This window comes from Dichotomopilus funicola (genome assembly GCF_033296635.1).
Source record: "Dichotomopilus funicola strain CBS 141.50 unplaced genomic scaffold C8A04scaffold_2, whole genome shotgun sequence".
NCBI classification, from domain to species: domain Eukaryota; kingdom Fungi; phylum Ascomycota; class Sordariomycetes; order Sordariales; family Chaetomiaceae; genus Dichotomopilus; species Dichotomopilus funicola.
The window spans coordinates 215,772-234,007 of record NW_026944023.1 but is presented as its reverse complement, the minus strand read 5'-3'; the positions used below and the strand labels follow the sequence as shown (position 1 = coordinate 234,007).

At 56.0% G+C, this 18,236-nt stretch overlaps 5 protein-coding genes across 5 annotated transcripts; 2 read left to right on the top strand and 3 right to left on the bottom strand.

Moving 5' to 3' along the window:
• Positions 1–203: 203 nt before the first annotated feature.
• C8A04DRAFT_33802 (zinc finger protein klf1) lies at positions 204–3,853 on the top strand (the record flags this gene model as incomplete). Its single annotated transcript, XM_062782606.1, has 7 exons — positions 204–478; positions 630–672; positions 753–962; positions 1,006–2,113; positions 2,225–2,360; positions 2,487–2,597; positions 2,656–3,853. The coding sequence occupies 7 exons, from the start codon at positions 204–206 to the stop codon at positions 3,851–3,853; spliced, it is 3,081 nt and encodes a 1,026-aa protein (XP_062641019.1).
• Positions 3,854–4,704: 851 nt separating this feature from the next.
• C8A04DRAFT_24194 (uncharacterized protein) lies at positions 4,705–5,817 on the bottom strand (the record flags this gene model as incomplete). The annotated part of the gene is made up of 1 exon (XM_062779022.1): positions 4,705–5,817. The coding sequence occupies one exon, from the start codon at positions 5,815–5,817 to the stop codon at positions 4,705–4,707; it is 1,113 nt and encodes a 370-aa protein (XP_062641018.1).
• Positions 5,818–7,955: 2,138 nt separating this feature from the next.
• C8A04DRAFT_8716 (uncharacterized protein) lies at positions 7,956–9,822 on the top strand (the record flags this gene model as incomplete). The annotated part of the gene is made up of 3 exons (XM_062785216.1): positions 7,956–8,264; positions 8,350–8,860; positions 8,975–9,822. 3 exons carry the CDS (start codon positions 7,956–7,958, stop codon positions 9,820–9,822), a joined length of 1,668 nt encoding a protein of 555 aa, XP_062641017.1.
• Positions 9,823–10,717: 895 nt separating this feature from the next.
• On the bottom strand, positions 10,718–13,125 carry C8A04DRAFT_8844 (amino acid permease-domain-containing protein; the record flags this gene model as incomplete). Its single annotated transcript, XM_062785261.1, has 5 exons — positions 10,718–11,966; positions 12,027–12,236; positions 12,303–12,510; positions 12,576–12,694; positions 12,836–13,125. The coding sequence occupies 5 exons, from the start codon at positions 13,123–13,125 to the stop codon at positions 10,718–10,720; spliced, it is 2,076 nt and encodes a 691-aa protein (XP_062641016.1).
• A 2,021-nt stretch (positions 13,126–15,146) lies between these two features.
• Positions 15,147–17,670, bottom strand: C8A04DRAFT_33798 (glycoside hydrolase; the record flags this gene model as incomplete). The annotated part of the gene is made up of 2 exons (XM_062782605.1): positions 15,147–16,684; positions 16,761–17,670. The coding sequence occupies 2 exons, from the start codon at positions 17,668–17,670 to the stop codon at positions 15,147–15,149; spliced, it is 2,448 nt and encodes an 815-aa protein (XP_062641015.1).
• Positions 17,671–18,236: the final 566 nt, after the last annotated feature.

Here is an 18,236-nt window from a genome sequence, read left to right as displayed (position 1 = left end):
ATTTCAACAAAAAGCTCGGTGTGGCGCTGAATTGTGTTCAACTGCCCGATTTTGGGGGAGAAATATATGTACGCAACCAACCGACGGTCGCCACGGAACCAAAGCGGGCAATACCGAACAAAACGTCGCGCTTGGCAGTGCCAGTTCTCTGTGTCTGGTGTTCCACTGCCTGTCACAAACCGAGAAACACCAATTGACTGACCATGGCGAGCCCCATCGGTTATCTCATTCATCCCGATCCCCCACCGGCACATGGCCCGGCCCCTCGTGTCGTCCCGGCGGTCGCCCGCCCGACGTCCGGACCCCACCACAATCCACCCGTTCCAGTCAACAACTCCGGATTTCCCAACTCCGGCCCGGTCCCAGCCCCGGCTCACCCGCCCACATCCCGACCCGACCCGGAAAGCGGGAGTACGTCGGATCCAAACACCCACAACCAGGCCCAGCCCTTGTATCAGTGTGCCGATTGCTTACGTAGGTGTGCCGACGGAGTTAATCAATGGAGGTGATTGTCGCTGACTGCGCGTGCGCCCATGTCCAGGACGATACTCGCGCCCCGAGCATCTTCAAGTAACCTCCCTCGAAATGCCCCTCATGCTGTTCCTCTACTTGCTGACTAAACTCTAGAGACACATTGCATCCCATACACTTGGGAAACGATTCACGTGTGATGTAGCTCTCTCTATCTCTTTCTCTCTCCAAGCCCGGTACGGCGATAACGTTGATATGGATAAACTGACCACGGAACGCAGGTCTGCTCCAAAGGCTTCTCCCGCGCTGATCTGCTCAAACGGCACCGCACCAACCATCTCGAGGACAATGGCAAGAAGCGCAGACGGCTCAACGGCGACCCCTCCGTCGGCAGGGTAGGACAGGCCTGCACCGCATGTGCCCGCGCGCGAGTAAAATGCGAAGATTCCAAACCGCAAGTTCCCGAAGCCACACGCTTCCCCGCAGGATCTGTTTCCTTGCTAACCGACCGCCCCCAGATGCACCCGATGCAAGACTCGCGGTTTATCCTGCGAGGTTGTCCCCTCCGAGGACGCTGCTCTTAGTTCTGCCCACCACACCCCCGCGAGTTACGTGAGACACCACAAGTCCACCCCTGAATTTTCTACGGCTGTGTCGAATACACCAGGCCACCTACACCATCGTTTACCCGTGTCCTCCTCTTCCTCCTACGCTCCGTCTGCCCCGTCTGCAAGCCCCGAGGACTACAAAGAGGGCGCCATGACCCCGGCTAGCAACAATCCCCAGCTGCAGCCCCTAAACGCTTCAGCTTCCACTCCCCTGAGCCAAAGCCAAACCGTACCTGCAACCTATGACTCGTACCCCTCAAATAATGCAGTCGTAGGGTACGCTGCTCAAGAAGGTGTAACAGCCGAGTTCCCCGACTTCCTTCGCGGCGTTTTGTACGCTCCCAACCAGCCCGTACCCAACGCTTCTCGGGTTCCAGACACCCAGGACCCGTTCGCCTTGGACTTTTACGACGACACGACCCTCGATTTTAACGAGTTCAATTTCAACTTACTGAATCACTGGAACGTCGGCCCGGCTCAGAGCACCGCGGCGGCCGAACCCACAACCGCCCCAGACAACAACCGAGACCCCGCGGGCGTGGCCGACGTGAGCCAGATAAAAGCCAACTTAATCAAGATCTGGGACGAGTCCCCGTGGAGATGGATACCCCAGAACACCGACAATCGCTACACCGACCAGTCTCATCTCCCCTTGCCCACAAACGTCGTCCAGGATAAGGATACCCCCTCCCGAGGTGCTCCCACCGGTGCTCCCACCATCAACCGCGTATCCAAAGAGACCCTCCGTCCGTCCTGTCGTGACAGGATCCTCGCCATCGTGCTCAGCACCTGCCGCGAGGCCCGCATGGCGAACCGCGTCGCCTCGTCCTTCCCGTCCGCAGAGACCATGGATTCGTGGATCAATCTCTTTCTGGCCGCCCACATGCGCCAGCCCTCGTCGTGGATCCATTACGGCTCGTTTTCGCTCAACGCCCAATGGCCTGAGTTCTTGGTCAGTGCCGTGGCCGCTGGGGCAGTGTTGACGCCCGTGCCGGCTTTTCGGCGGTTTGCATTCGCGTTGCAGGAGGCAATTCGTAGGTTTCCCCAACTAGATTTCATTATTTTGGAGTTTTACTGACCGAATGTAGGAGTTGCTATCCCCGAGAGGGCAAGTCATCCCTGTCCTGCCCCCGTGTGCACTTCAGCTGCTAACTTCGCGCAGTTTGAGGAAAACAACGAGTTCATTTCCGAGATCAACAAAGTCCAAGCGTTGGTGCTTCTGCAAGATGTCGGCTTGTGGTGCGGCAACAAACGAAAAATGGAGATTACTGAATGTCGTAAGTTAACCTCGACTGTCGCTAATTCCAAACTAAACTAATATGATGTAGATTTGGCAATTCCAATCACGGTAAGATTCATAGCATTGTAGACCGAGCTCTCCTAACATCTGCAGATGATGCGCTACAGGGGTCGGTTCAATAATTCGTCGTACCCCGATCCTGTCATCCACCCATTCGACGAGGGCAAGGTGCTGGAGGAAAAGTGGAAGGAGTGGCATCAGCATGAGTCCTGGAAGAGGTGAGCGAACCTTTAGCTCTCTCTGTCTGCGTCAAGAACCACAACGCTAACTTCCAAGACTCATTTTCCATGTCTACATTCGAGATGCCCAGGCATCCATGACCCAACTCAACCCTCCTTTCATGTCCTATGCCGAACTGATCCTACCCCTGCCAGCCCCCCGGGAGCTCTGGTTTGCTAGCACCGCCGAAGAGTTTAAAGCCCGTTATCTTGCATCATCTGGCGGCTACAAACGCCCCCCCTCCCTGGTCGATATCCTCCGCGACGTCAACGTTCTTGCCGAACATCAATCGCATGTGGACTGGGCTTTTGCCACTTCCATCTATCTGCACGCCGTCTGGTCTTTGGTTTGGGAGTACCGCCAACTCCTTTCAGTACACGTCACCCCGAAGTTGTCCCAGACACCTACCACCACTGCGCTTCTCCTCGACTCCCGCCGCATCGAACTCATCGCCCAACTCCGAGCGTTCCGCCAACTTACCCTGCACCATCTCCGCCCCCATGACTCTCCCCCTTCTCCGTACGAAGGCCTCCTCATCCACAATCTCCTTTTCCAACTGCACACCCCCCTCGCAGATATACAGCTTTTCGTCGGCAAAGAAGACGAGCACCAAGCCCGCCGCGTATACCCGTCCTTACAGCGCTGGGCAGCGTCGCGCGACGCCCGTCAGGGGATGTGGCACGCGGCGCAAGTGCTGCGCTGTGCCAAAGCATTTCCGCGGGGCCGCCTGAGAGAGTTTTGCGTGTTGGCGACGGGGCATCTGATGTTGGCGGTGTGGGCGTGGGGGGTGCTGACTATGATGCGCGTGGCAGCGAGTCCCAGTGAGAAGCATCGCGGAGGGGGTGAACACTACGATAAAGGGGCGATTGTGTTTCTTGACCGGGGGTCGGATGGTGTGGATGATGGGACAACAACAGCGGGGGACGAGACACCCGACGTACGAAGGTGGATTGACTCGGACCAGGGACGGCCAGCACTCACTTGGAGCGGAACAGCCCAGCGCGACGACAGTACCACCGCCAGCAGCAGCAGCGGCAGCAACAGCAATGACGCTAAGAGGAGCCATGTCGCGACGAGTAATCCCACCGATGGAGAACCGTGCTTCCTGGAAGATCCCAAGGCGTGTATACAGCTCGCGCAGGAGGTTATACGTGCGAATTTTGTCGGTGTGTGGGAGACCTCGCCGCCGATGAATGAGAATATTGTGGCTTCTCTTGCGCAGATGGAGAAAGCGGTTGGGAAAATGGGTGGTTAGGCAGAGGTGCTGGGACTGGGGGATGAGAGATACTGTGAGATGATGATGGGGTTGCATGCATGTGTATGAGGAGATTTAGATGTGTTTGGATCTCCACAACAAGGGTTGGGTTGGAAAATGACAAATAATTGAGCATCATATGTTGACTTGGACCCTTTTACAAGTGTCACGAGTATAATAGGGTAGCATTTGCCGTGGTAATTGACGATTGTCTTTCGTCATAACAAGTGTAGTGTGTAAACACGAACCCATCCAGTACCACGGTGCTAACTTTCTAAGACTAAAGACCTTCATAATACGATCCTTAGGCCAATCGTGATCCACCGTAGAGCATAATCAAACCTATGATACATTACACTATAAACCTAGCAGCGTCTGCGTCCTCATCATGAGACAGACGCTAGATATAATACACTCACTCCATTCATTCCTTCCGTCCCCCAAGTTCTTTTCTTACAATCTTAAACCCATAATGCCCAAGCTTGCGCGGAGGGTTTGGATTTATACATCCGGCTCATACGTAGCGTAGATTACACACCCCCAATGACATCCCATTCAGCCATGCACCCCGGCCCAAAGAACATCTGGCATATAAAAGCTGTTTTTCTCAAGACTCCTGCTCATCGTTTTCCCCCTTCGGGAGATCCACAGTTTTCCTGAAAATCCAATACAATACACACCATCGACCCCTTCGCTACTTTTCTCCTCTCTGTTACTTGGTTCCAAGACCGGGTACTCATTTGGGTAGTTATGGACAATCTTTCCTTGGTCCACTACGCTGTGTCCCTTCATATTAATATCCTAACTCGTCCCATCTGATCAACCCACCGCTCCTTGATCAATCCACCACTTCAGCCCCCCCAACAATCCCCCATCCTCCTTTTCAAAAACCACGCCAGCGGTATCCCCACCCAGCTATTCCCCGTTACCACCGCTGCTGTTGTTTTTGCCGTTAATGCTGTTGGTGCCGGTGGTGTTCTACTCCCCTCAAGTTCATACAAAGCAGCAGAAAGCAGATTTTGCAAGTGAATAGCAGCTTCTGCAGCTGTTGTCACGTCTCGGATGTCTGCTATAGCCGGTCTTCTTCTCATCTGTGCCTGTTGTTTTGCGTTCTCAGCCCCTTTCTCCGTCTTTATCTTTATCTGGGAGTGAGGGCCGTGGTGCGAGGGGCCGAGACAGGGACAGGAGCAGGTTCGGGCGCAGGCGTGGTTGGGATAAGGGGTGAAGGGGGCAGGACGTGGGGTAGGGGTTGTGGTACTGGGGATGTTGGTGGTTTCGGTGGATGAGATTGGGATGGTGGTGGGTTGGGGGGTGGGTGGTTGGAAATAGAAATCGAGGAGGCCGTCTGTGGTGCTTGACGGCGAGGTGGACTCGTCGGTGTCGGTCTCGGTTGTGGTGGTGGTTGTTAGGAATGCGGAGCGTTGTGCATCCCGGAGAGCGGCTTGGCTGGATATTGTTGGAGTGGTGAGCATGATGGCGGGGGCTATTTTGGTTTTCAGGTTGTTGTGTCGGCACCCGGTCTGGTTCTGGTTTGCGTTCTCTCCGTCATGACTCTCGGATTCATTGCCATGGACTTGGCAGCTCTGGCATTTGCTACTGCCCTCTCCATCGCCCTCGGCAGTCCCATTCTTTAATGGTCCCGGTTGGGCAGTGATACCGCCTTTAACCCCACAGCCCATACCAGCAAGCAGCTTCTCCAGTCCGGACACATCCTCATGGGAGCGGTAGATCTCACACGCGCGGTGGTAAGGGTAGAACAGCGTGATGAGATACATCCACTTGTGGTCCGGTTGAGTGCTCCCAGGGTCTTGCTCACTTCGAGAGCTTGCCGGGATCAGTTGCACGTGCGTGGCGAGTGGGGCGTGGAGGATGCCGTTGTAAACATCGTGGTTCTTCCAAGTATGGAGTGTCGGTTTTGGCACGGGGAGCCCCCCGGGGGCTGGCGATGACTGTCTGATCCGCATTTTCAGCGGACGTTGGCGGACGTTGGGTCGTTGTCGAGTTGTCGTCGGGGTGTTGCTGAGCAGATTAGGTTATGGGCTGGGGATTGATACCGGTATGAAAGGAGGCACGTCTACGAGACAACCAAGGAAAAAAGTACATACGAAGGGCAATGCCTGGGAACTTGACAGCCCGCTTGACTAAGGTGCACTCGGCCCTTTATCACCCGGCAGGTCAAATCCGCGAACCACACGTGAACGGCCTTTATCAACACCATGTTTCGATCTACGGCTGGGATGCGGGAAGACAACAACATATTACCGTTATTTACCTTGTGAGACCGTCAGACTAAGACACGGCCAGTCATGAGAGGAACACACGTGGCAATGGGCATTCAACGCTGTCCGTCCGGCTCAGACAAACATGACCCACGACATGCACCAGGACTCGACGCAGCTTGACGGTCCGACGGTCACGGCGAGGCTGGTTCTCGGTCGAGCCCCATCGACACCGAGGGTGAAGGCGAGACTGGCTGAGATGAGGACTTAGCCATGAGTCCGGACGTATTGTAGGGCTGGAATCGGCAATCTTGTTGAGGCAACCATCGCGTGTGGCTAGCAGCCTGTTCACCTGAAACAAGAACCTTTGGAACGGTGAGCTGCATCAATTGCGATATTGTCCAACTTGCGAGGTTCAAACGAAGTGCAAATCTTCCCATGTCTTGCTTGACGAGCTAAATGAGGATGGGGATAAAGCAGGGTAAATGATCACAGGTCGTCTTGGATTGATTTCCACATTTAGACCGCGGGCGGTTGCCGGGGGATCGACTGCGTCCAGAATCTGACGAATGACGGGGTTTGAGGATCCAGGGAGGGAAATAAGTCATTTGGATTGTTCTTGACTGGTTGTTGTGGGTGAAGCTGGTGATGCATAAAAACATCAGGATTGGCTGTCTACGTCTGGAGGTTTTCGGACACCATTCCATTGCTCTTGCTGCCTCTTGCATGGAAGTAAAAGCTGTCGAAACGTTCGAAAAAGGCACGATGGAAACATGCTTGACACTGCAACTGGTCTAGAGAACTGAGAAAACACACAGCGCAAGTGGCCACAAGGGGTTAGCGCAGACCGGAGCAGTTGAACCCCTGCGATGAACGTGGTGGACCCGTGGCTCATCCTGAAACAGAACGGTTTGTGGGGCTTTCATCCGCAATGCAACCGGGCAGGCTCCCACCAAAGCACAACGCAGGTCCAGGCCGGCGCGCATGCATGCGCGTTAACTACCTCTGCGTTTGTTTGGTTTGTTCTGAAAATTGCTGACCACAAGTCGCCTGGCCAGGAAGGCCTTTTTTTCACTTTTTTGCCTTGACAATTTTCTTTAAACTCGGGTTGAACCACCTTGAAAAGACAGCTGATATGGAACCATGCTCAGCGGGGTTCAAGTGACGTCTGCTGAGCCGACGATCGAAAAGAATCGCCCGGCCGAGGCCCCTCAACATGCGCTGCCCCTCCTTCCCCTTTCTACAGCCTACTATAAAGTGTCGACGAACAAAGCAGGCGCGACTACCCGTAACAGTCAATGAGATACACATTTGGAGATGGAATCAGATGACAAGGCAGATGCTTTCCAGAATGGAGCTGGAGGCGTTTGCGCCCGACTGAGGCTAGTCAGGGTCTTGCGGTTCTCAAAGCAGACGCTTGCCAATTGTAGTGTAAACACTGATGCTTCCCTGACTGGGTACCCTGGCGACGGCGTGTTTGTGAGAAGGAGGCGCGAATGGGCAGCCGCGCAGCAGCTGCATGTCAACACAGCGTGTAGCTGCATGGCAACTGTCGGTAGCTCTGCAACTTCAAACTTGCGAACTTTGGGGCCTGCCAAGCCAGGGGAGCGATGTGTTTACCCCTTCCCCATGCATGTCGTCCCATCATCCCACCGGCCTTTCCCTTCCGCGGCAACACCGAGGACCCGCTCTGTTTTTGTTAATCCTTCCTCGCGACTTTCTTTCCTGTGAATTTTTGTGGTCTTTCCGTTTCCCTTTCGCTTCCCCAAATATTTGCACATTTGCCGACCTCGAACGAGAACACCTGATCCTTGACACGGGAAATTTCACAGCGTCAGGATACACCAAAAAGAGACTCCCAAGTTACCTAGTCACCGGACACGATGGCGCTCCAGGCTGCGTACAGGCAGTTTTTAGCGTCGCCGAACTCGTCGGCCCTCGCAGACGACGCGGCGCTCCACTACATCACCACGACTACTAGCTTCACGGGCGCAACCGAGATCATTAAGCACCTTTCCTCGGTGCGCAACAAGATCAAGAAGAAGAAGGAGGCCGCCCTTTTCGCCATTGAGAACCAGACTGCGCTTGCGCTCGAGGCCGACACCACGTTGGAGTTTGTGAGCAGCGGCGGCCCTTACCTCCCCGGCCTGGACGACAACTTCCTAGCCGACCGCACCGTCCAGATCGTTGTGGTGAGTACTTAGTAAACCTGGGTAGATTAAGGTAGCCGGATGCCATTGTTTGCGACAACCCCACTAACCCTCCCCGCTTTTCCAGAGCCACATCGTGGCCTTCAACGCCGACGGCAAGATCACACAGATCCGGCAGAGCTGGGACCAAGGCGCGCTTTTGAAGCAGGTCGATGTCATTGGCAGGTCCGGCGCAAACTGGCCTATTCGCGACGTCAAAGATCAAGTTACGCTCATCGAAAAATGCGCCAAGGGCGAAGGTAGCGCTGCGGCTCCCATTGCGGAGACACTTCCCAACCGCTCCCGTGGCAGCTCGAACGCCATGCGCGACCCGCACGCCACCCTTGACTTGTTCGCTTCGCGCGAGGAGCTGGAGAGTAACCCTGCGGCCGTCATCTCACCTTATGCAGGCAGGAGACCCCGCCAGCGGTCCTTTACCGAAATCCTCGGCGACGAGCCCGTCGAAGATCCCGGCTCTCCCAGCGCCGGGCGCGAGCGCTCGCAGTCCCCGAGCAAAGTCATTGCCCCCAAGGCCGGAGCTGGCAAGAACTTCCAGCCCATGCGCCTCTTTGACACGGACGAGAACGAAGCCGCGGACGGTTCTAACGGTCGCGACCGCTCCGATTCGACCAGCAAGGCGATTGCACCCAAGATTGGGGCCGGCAAAAACTTCACACCGATGAGGCTTTTCAACACGGACGAGAACGAGGTAGACAAGGATTCGCCGGAACCGGCGCAGAAGGTGAACCGCTTCATCCGCCCGGACCCTAGAAAGTACCAGCATTTTGAACTTGACGACGGCTCGGAGGCTCCCGAGGTCCCGACGCCGAAGGCCCCTGCACCCGCCCCCGACAGGAGCAGCAAGCATGGCAGCAACTGGTCGTTTGACGACTTCGTTACCCCCCAGAAGCCGGTCGCTACTCGCGGCCTACACCGTGCCCACAATACCCGTCACTGGGGCGCCGACAATGACATCCTCGAGAACACCCCCGCTCCCCACCCGCAAGTGATCAAGCCGCGCAAGGATGCTGAGGCGCACTTCGAACTAGTTGATGATGGCCCGGCCCGGGAAGACGCCAACAATGCTAGCCGCCTGCCCCGCGGCGCGATGCATAACGAGAACCTCCACTTGTACGACAACCGTCTGCACCACGAGGACGGCACCGTCCCTTCGCCCGGCCCGCCTCCTCTCGGGAACATCACCAACCTTAAGGACCGGCAAAAGCACTTTGGCGCTCACTTCAGCATGACGGACGAGTCCCCGCAGCACGACAGCACCAGCGAGGCTCCCAAAATGGGCGAGGACCGCAAGAAGGCTGTGCGCATGATGGAGAGCAACTGGGCTCCATCCGATGAGTCGCCGGTCTCGCGCAAGGAAAATAGCAACCCCAACAGTGAGAACATTGAGCGCGAGCGCGGGATCGCCATTGCCGGCGACGGTATGGGCGGTCGAAAGGGCACCTCACGCGGCTGGCTTCACGGGGAGGAGGATGCACCCGAACCGGCCAAGAAGGGCATTCGCGGGCCCCCGACCAAGTCGGATAACTTCTGGGACTTTTAAGCGTTTCCTTTCGACTTTTTCTCGAGCAGCGCACGGCCCGCAGGTGATGGAGCCACTGACTGACTATTGATGACTAACGTGTCTTTTTATTGTCTGCGCCCCAGAAATGAAGGCAAAAATGCTTTGGGTCGCTAGTTTTTTTCTCTTTTTTTCTTTTTGTCTTCTTGAGACATATTTTACGGGTTTTGCCAGGTGTTGTCTACCTCTCCAGCCCGTTAGACTTTGAGCCAGATGGATACCTTAGCAGGCGGACAAGCTCTTTTTTTCTTGTCGCTATTGGGATACCTGGAGGGCCGTTTGTACTCTTCCTGTCGACTTACGATGGTCTTGGTGTGTCTAGGGTTCAGGACGGCGATGGCGAGGCGCGCATATAGGGGTCTTTTTTGTTGATTGAGTGATGTACGGTATTGTGCCAATACACGGGCCAAGTTTTTTTAACTCCTTTCGTTCCCGTTTCAGGATACGGTGTGTTATGTGTCTTGTCAACTTGCATGAGTGTACGACCTCCCTCCCGACTCCCACGGGCCATATTCTTGAATTACCCATATATGTTCCGATCTACGAGACATATCACGAAGGGCTTTTCAGTTTAACCATGTTGTAAAACAAGTAATAATCAACTACCAGATTTCTAAAAGCGAAAGAAAGGGTATATAATTAGAGTCCCCGAAATAACGCCAGCCATGACATGGAATTTACTCGATTCCAAACCACCAACCTCCCCACACCCGTTTGCCCGTTTGCCTTTCAATTTCTAATCAACCATCAAGAAAGAGCCATACCAGTCTTGCGAAGCCCATATCTACCCACTCAACCGGGCGGAAATCCCGCCCTGAAGCCCGGGAGAATGTAAGAAAAAAAAGAGCCGTTGAAAATAGACAGAAAAAAAAAGAAATCAACACAAAAACTTATAAACCTTCTTCCACCTCGGCATTCCCTTCATCTCATCCACCTCCCTCGACACCAAAATCGGCAGATTCCCCAATTCCCTCCGACCCGTGTCCACATCCATATCGTCAATCCGCACCACTTTTGTCCGAAACCAAAACTTATACCCCAGATACACCACCAACACAATCGGCGCGCAGAGATACTGCAAAAAGAAATTCTGTGCTACGTCCCGCGGCGAATCGATCGGTACCACGGCCGCGCCGCCGGAGGATTGGCCTCCGCCGAGACTGGCGTCTGTGGTGGCGGTGTTGTGGGGGTGGAGGAGGAAGGCGGCTGCTGCGGTGGTGGCTGCTGAGGGCCAGGTTGGGAGGGTTGGGTTCTTTTCGTTCATGCCGAGGGTATTCCCCTTGGTGGAGGATGACGCGGCGGGTAAAGGGACAGGCCAGGCGGCGGTCCAGAACTGAGCGACCAGCACGAGGATGTTAAGCACGAGGCCGACCCAGGACCCGGCGACGCCGACTTGGGAGCGGAAGGCGAGTTCGCGGAGACTGCGGCCCTTGGCGCGCCAGGCGCGGCGGAAGCGGATGTGAGCGAGGCAGATGGAGCCCCAGGTGAAGACGGAGGAGAGGCCAGAGACGGCGAGGAGCCAGTTGAGGACGTCGGATTGGCTGTCGAGGTCGGCGAGGTAGCCGAGGAGGCCGAAGGCGGAGGCGACGAGGATGGCGACGAGCGGGCGGCCGCGGCGGTCGACGTAGCCCAGGATGGAAGGGGCTTGGCGCTGGTCGGCGAGGGCGGCGAGGGTGCGGGAGGAGCCGAAGACGGCCGAGTTGCCGACGGAGAGGACGGCGATGAGGATTACGCTGTTCATGACGGCGGGAAGGACGGAGATACCGGCGGATTCGATGGCGATTACGAAGGGGGAAGCGGAGGCGTCGGCGGCGGATTTGGCGCCGAGGAGTCGTGGGTGGTTGTAGGGTACGAGTAGGCCGATTAAGGTTAGGCTGACGATGTAGAAGAGCGTGATACGCCAGAATACTTGTTTGATGGCTGTCGGGAGCGAGCGTCGGGGGTTTGCGGTCTCGGCGGCGGCTAACCCGACGAGCTCAGTACCTGTGAACGCAAAAGCGGCGGTTACGAACACAGCGCAGAGGCCCTTGAAGCCGTTGTTGAACGCGCCTGGTGACTGCCAGTACCGGCCACCGATGTAACCGTCATTGGGGTAGCCTCCAATGTTGATTACGATACCCAAGAGACTGCGGACGTTGATGTTAGAGGTACGAGTAGGCCGGAAAGGGGGGGGACGGTGTACGTACACGAAGCCGATCACGGCTGTGATCTTTACAATGGCAAAGACAAACTCGGCTTCACCATAGCCCTTAACCCCAAAGAGGTTTATCACGAGAATGATAAACAAAAATACCGTGATGAAAATGGCACGACTGATCTCGCTGTTCCAATAACCGACAGTAATAGAAGCCGCAATGATTTCGAGTGGTAATACCATCAACCATTGTAGAGCGTAACTGTATTGACACTGTCAGCGAGGACCGCCCCCTACCCTTGGTCGGCTATCCGGGAGAAATACGAACTTCCAGCCCATGGTGAACCCCCACGCTGGGTCGAGAAACCGTGTCGAGTAAGCCGAAAAGGAACCGGCCACGGGAAAGGTAACAGCGAGTTCGCCGAGGGCCTGGACGGTGCAGTAGAGCATGCAGCCGATGAAGAGATAGGCGATGAGAACAGCGCCGGGACCACCGGTGTGCAGCGCTTTTCCAGAGGCAACAAAGAGGCCGGTACCTGAACGACCGTGTTAGTATTAGTATGATGTCGACAATTCTCGAACCTGGAGAGAGAGTACCCACCTATTGAACCCCCAATCGCAATCATCTGCAGATGCCTCGACTTCAACTCCCTGGAGAGCAGCGTATTCGCCGTCCCAACGTTCGCCGCATGTAAGTCAAAATAATGTGATGTGCCTCCCCTTCCACCCCGTGACCGACCGGCTCTCCCACCAGCCGACGAAGAAGAGAACGACGACGACGGCTTCGATTCATCCAACCCATTCAACACCCCCGTTCCCATCCCCACTCCCGATGCATCTGCCGTCGCAACCGACGACGACGCCCGATGCCGATGTTCATGATGCCCATGCCCAGTCCCATGCCCATAGCCGTGCCCGTGTCGATGTCGCTGCCGGGGGTCTTCGGACGTGATCGCCGCGGCCGGCGTGACGTGACGGCCTGGGTCGCGGCGGAACGAGTCTATCCAGCCCCGGACGGTGTCACCGTAGCTTCTGTTGCCAAAGCCGAGGTCGTTGCCGCGCCGAAGTCGGTTGTGGCCGTGGCGGCCGCCGATGGGATGTGAGCGCGAGGCAAAAGGGTCGTCGTCTTCCTTGGGGCGGAAGTCGGCCATCTCGAGGTCGTCTGAGACGCGCATTTTCGGTGGTGGGCGCTCCAGTAATACGCCTGATCGTTTCGCGCTCCTTATCCGGCGTTGCGTATGTCGTAGACTTCCGGCGTGGTTGGGCAGGCAACACCCCCTCGGAGGCTGCTCCGTGGGTGTCTCGAAGTCTATCTGCGAAGCGTCTCGATGTTTCCCGTTGTTTCACGGCGAAAGACGGCCGACTGACTCGGGTTGGGAAGCGCCGGTGCGGAACCCTCCACAACTCCAATAACGAAACCAAGAAAACGGGTAGGACAATGCCAGGCAAGGCTGTCCCACGAAACTCAAGTAACCAACAAGACACAAGGCTTCTCGGGCCACAAATCGGATTGCGACAGCCTTAAGTCTTGAACCTTCCTAATCGTGATCGTCTCTCCTCTAGCCGGTGATCGGCCGAGCGATATGCAATGGTCTGACAGGTAGATGGGCGGTAGTGCGTGTCTGCGGCGGTTTGCCTCCACATTTGACGTCTCATCCCATCTTTACCTCCAGCTCACTCGTCAGGTCGAGGCTGGCCAAGAATTCGAACTCGGATTCCCGCCTTTCGTCTGGGTCGGCCGAATCAAGCGTATTCGCAGAATCCAATGTGCTTTCACTGCCTCGTTCAGAAAAGCATGGAAGAAGACATGCTCGTCTCAAGTGTCAAAAAAAGGATTAAGAAAGTAGGATCCTCAGGGAAGACTCTCTCGGCAGCACAAAAGCCGAAGCTGGTGCTTATCAGTGGGCTCTGGGATCCAGCGGCCTGCCCTTTTTGCGCTTTCATCCTTCCAACAATCGAACCCGATGGGGCCATTATTGCCCTTGTGGGATTGGCTGCCGTTGGGCCGGTTCAAGGGAAATGTGGGTGTGTGGGTGTCACCGTGTCACGGAGTGTGGGAATTGGGAATCGGCTGCGTGGCATTCCCCACTTTCCCGATCCCATTCTCATGTGCTAACGCCTCGGGGTTAGGGTTATGAGGATAACTTGAAATTGCTGAAGATGGGACAACTTCATCCTCAACAACATCCGCAAGGGAAGAAGTCTTTCGAGCTGTCCTTTCAAAAACGTCGCTGTTTTAATTCGAAAGAGTCAACTTATTTTTAGTTTCCTTCCCGTCGGAATATCAAGTGCGCATCCACACATCAAGCGATTAGAACCTACCGGACAGCAAACCAGTCAGCTGATCCCCGCAGCCACATGCGTACCAAGGGATTCATCAACGAGACCCCTCAGCACCGCGGCTGGGCGAGAATAGCACAATCATCAGGCTAGCTAGCCACCCCCGCGCCAGCCATTTTGAGTGCACCCATCCGTTCTCACAAACATGATAAAGCCGATAGATAGCATAGCCCAATGATGTGAAGCAGTCGATGCCGAGGCCGACAAGAATCTCAAACCCGGGGATGTAATTACCGCCTAACTACGCCTAAGACGCTGGTTATCACAAGCCGATTTGGGCGTCGTAACAAGGCTTTGGTCCCCCCTCTCAAAGATCAGATCATCCTGTCTCGGGTGGGCGATCCGCGGGAGGAGGAGGGGGGTTCCGTCGCGTGGCAGGTAAGACATACAGAGGCCGATACCGCCAATCAGGGCGAGCACACAGCTCGAATCCTGAAGATGACGTCCTCAGACAAGGAGGAGTACACTACGCTGTGATAAGTACAATGGGGTATAAATTGAGTTTGGGGGGGTATTCGGTCAACGTCCAGTTCGCTGCTTTTCTCTTCATCCATTTTCTGTTCTCTTTGTTCTATTTTTCCTGTTTTGCGTTGAGTTCCAATCCCCCCTGATGGATTTTGGTTTACGTCGGATGTAAGCTGTCACAAACGAAATAGTGAGAAACCCAATTCATCACAGAAGCGCAATTTATCATCGAGATTGGACTATTCTTCGTAATATTCAATATTTCCCAACGCCGGTCATGAATGCACATTGTACTTTTTTCTGAACAAATACGCCCGGTAGCCCCAAAAAAGACAAGATGCCACAACGCAGTATACATCCCTCCCCATCACTCACTCTCCTTCTCCTCCTCCACAATCTTCCCATCAGCCCCCCTAGCCTTCCTCTTCCACCCCGTCTCAAACAACGGCCCCATCTCAAACCGCGGCAGCGGATGTGCCTCCGTATTCAACACAATCTTATCCAGCGGCAGCAAATCGCTATCCGAAAACAGCAAATAGAAATACTTGAGCGTCTCCGCCAGCCAGAAACTCTCCATATTATCCCTCGTAATAGGTGGGATCTTGTTAGCATTAGACAAGCTCGTGAACCCGCCCGTGCCGCCCTCGGATACCGCCGTGTAGTTGGCAAAGCTCTTAAACATTTCCCACCCCCACTCGCGGTACCGCACGTCGCCCGTGATGCGCCACATGTACAACAAACTCTCGACCGCCTCAGGCCGCTGGAGGTTGTGGCTGTCGAACTGGCGGACTTCGAAGTCGGCGCGCCAGGGGGCGTCCGGGGCCGGGTCGAATTCGGCCGGGGCCTGGTGCGGTGCGGATTCGGGAAGTGGGGGGTCGGCGATTTTGAAGTAGGTGATTTCGGCCGCGAGGCCGGTGGCCATGTATTTGTACATGCCCCAGCAGGTGTGCATGAGCTCGCGGGCGAGCTGCATGTCGGCGTCGTCCTGCGCGGTCCAGGTCGGCAGCTTGCGCGCTTCGGCCTCGGTCAGGCCGTCGGTGACGGCTAGCGCGATGGTGCCGGGCATGAAGCAGACGAGGTGGTCCATTTTGGGGGATAGGGCGCCGGTGAGACCGCCGGGCCGCTCGCCGAGAATGGTGAATTGGGAGGGTTCGGTGTATGTGATGAGGTGCTTGCGCACGCCCTGCATGGCATCGCGCCACATGTCGCGGTAGATGGGCTCCTTCTTGTTGGTCTGGAGGTACTGCTTGATCAGATACTCGTAGTACGAGTCGCCGCGGCTCCCGAGCCGGATGTTGCCCCCCTGGAATTTGCCTGTGGTTGCGTAGATAAAAATGGGCACGAGCCCATCGACCGCGCCGTTGTCGTCCACCACCTTCATCACCTTCTCGGCCCGGTCCCAGAACTCTTTCTCGCCCGTGAGCTTGGCGAGGTACTTGAACTCGAGCTGCAGCGTCGTCGTTTCCGCGGTCGACGATGCCCCGTTGTCGGCATGCGACTGGATGCCTTCGTACTTGGCCAAGTTGACACTGGCATACGGTACGCCGGACGGCGAGTCAAACGCAGCCATCAGCCGGTCCGCCAGGTCCTTAGCCTTCTCTAAGTACAAGTCCTCGCCTGCGGTTCCGGGGTCGTCGTCCGGTATTGGGGCCAGTTCGGGGTACTCGGTAGACAGGTAGTGTGCCGAGAGCAAACCGCCCAGCATACGGATGGTGGTCTCGAAGGTGTTGACGTCCTGGTTCTGGTCCCAGGTCAGGGACTTGGCCAGCCACTCACGGGCATGTGTCAGTCGCGACGTCATGTTCATAATCATCAGCGTGTCGAGCGAGTCGATGATGATCCAGCCCAGACCCTTGGGCGCCATGTTCTTGCCCGTCCTAGACTCAGGATGGAACTCGTCATATCCTGTGTAACCGTAGTTAGCTCCCCATACTTTTGAATCTTGAATACTTCACCCGAGCGAGGAGGAGAAAAAACCCACCCCAAGCGTATCTCTCATACGCATCCCAACTCAACTCCATCGCCTCCACCACATGCTGTCTCCTCTCCCCCCAATCCACCCTTCCACCCCCATCCTCTCTCCCCAACCACCCCTTCCACTGATTCAACCTATCCACCGCACTTTCCCCATGCCCCGCAAACAACCCCGACCACCACACCAACACCCCCAACACAACCAACATAAACAAACACGTCCTCTTCCTCCGCCTTCTGCCCCCAGGCACATATGACCCCCCGCCGCCCCCTGGCGGGTACAGGTACGGTTTATCCTTGTACATGGGCAGGCCGGCGCCCCCTCTACTACTGCCGCCTGAGGCAATGAAGTCTTGGACGTTGTTTAGGACAGAGGACGCTGTGGGGCGTTGGCGGGAGGCGGCGGGGGCCCAGAGCTGGTCTTCGAAGTGGCGTTGGGGGTTGGAGAAGGAGGGGACATTTTTGGGGACGGCGAAGGACATGTCCTCGGGTTGTTGTTGCTGTTGTTGGGAGTGGTCGCGGTGTTCGTTGTTAGGGAGGGTTCGGTCGTTAGGTTGTGCGGGATTAGAGGGCAGCCTTCTCGACTGCGGAGGTGACCTTACAGCCTTTTCGAGATCGAGGTTGGACTTGGTACCGTCGAGATCGGTGTCGGCGTCGAGAGCGGCAGACGTGGCCTCTGCGAGAGCCTGCTGTGCCGTTTGGACGGCCTCGGTGGCCTTGTCGCGGATCTCAGCAGCGGCAGACTGGGTGGCGGTTGCAGCGGTGCGAATGATATGATGCAGAGGAGCAAAGCTGTCGTTATTATTACTCCTAACGCCTGCGTTGTTCGTATGGTAGCTCCTGTTGCCCTTCCACGTGGCGATTGAAGGCCGGTTCAAGCTGCCGTTGCGAAGGTTGAAGGGGTCGCGGACGTTCATTGGGATGCTGCAACCACTAGCGAGCGGCGCATCACGGGAAGTGATTGGGTGGTAACCCCAAATCTGGCGGTGCCCAGATCCGTTGGAGCAATCTGGCCTCGTGCGTGAGGTGTGGGTTGGAAATATTTCAATGGTACTTTACCGCAGCTGTTGGTTGCATGGAGCTGGGGAAGAGGTGGAGCCGCAACTAACAGGCCCCGATTAACTAGTTAGCCTCGATAAAACAATAGGTCCACTGAAGACAACCCAACAATATGAACGGGAAGTGTAATTGATCCAACCATCGCAAAAAGAGACCTCTTCCATGCACGAAGCATCGGCCTTTAGGTCCTAATGCCCCACGGCCTGGTTGTCGGTCCTAGATTGCAAATCCGAAATGGAGACACGATGATCCGTATCGACCCACGGTCCATGCCCATAGGTACGATGCGTCTGCTGTGTTGTCGGTTTGTCACCGAAAGGAGCAGCTGAGCTGCCCTCAGTGGAATGAATGACATGCAGCTGCGGCACGAGCCGGCATGCCGTTTCGAAGGAGCTTCCCAACGCCGACACTTCCGATCATGCAG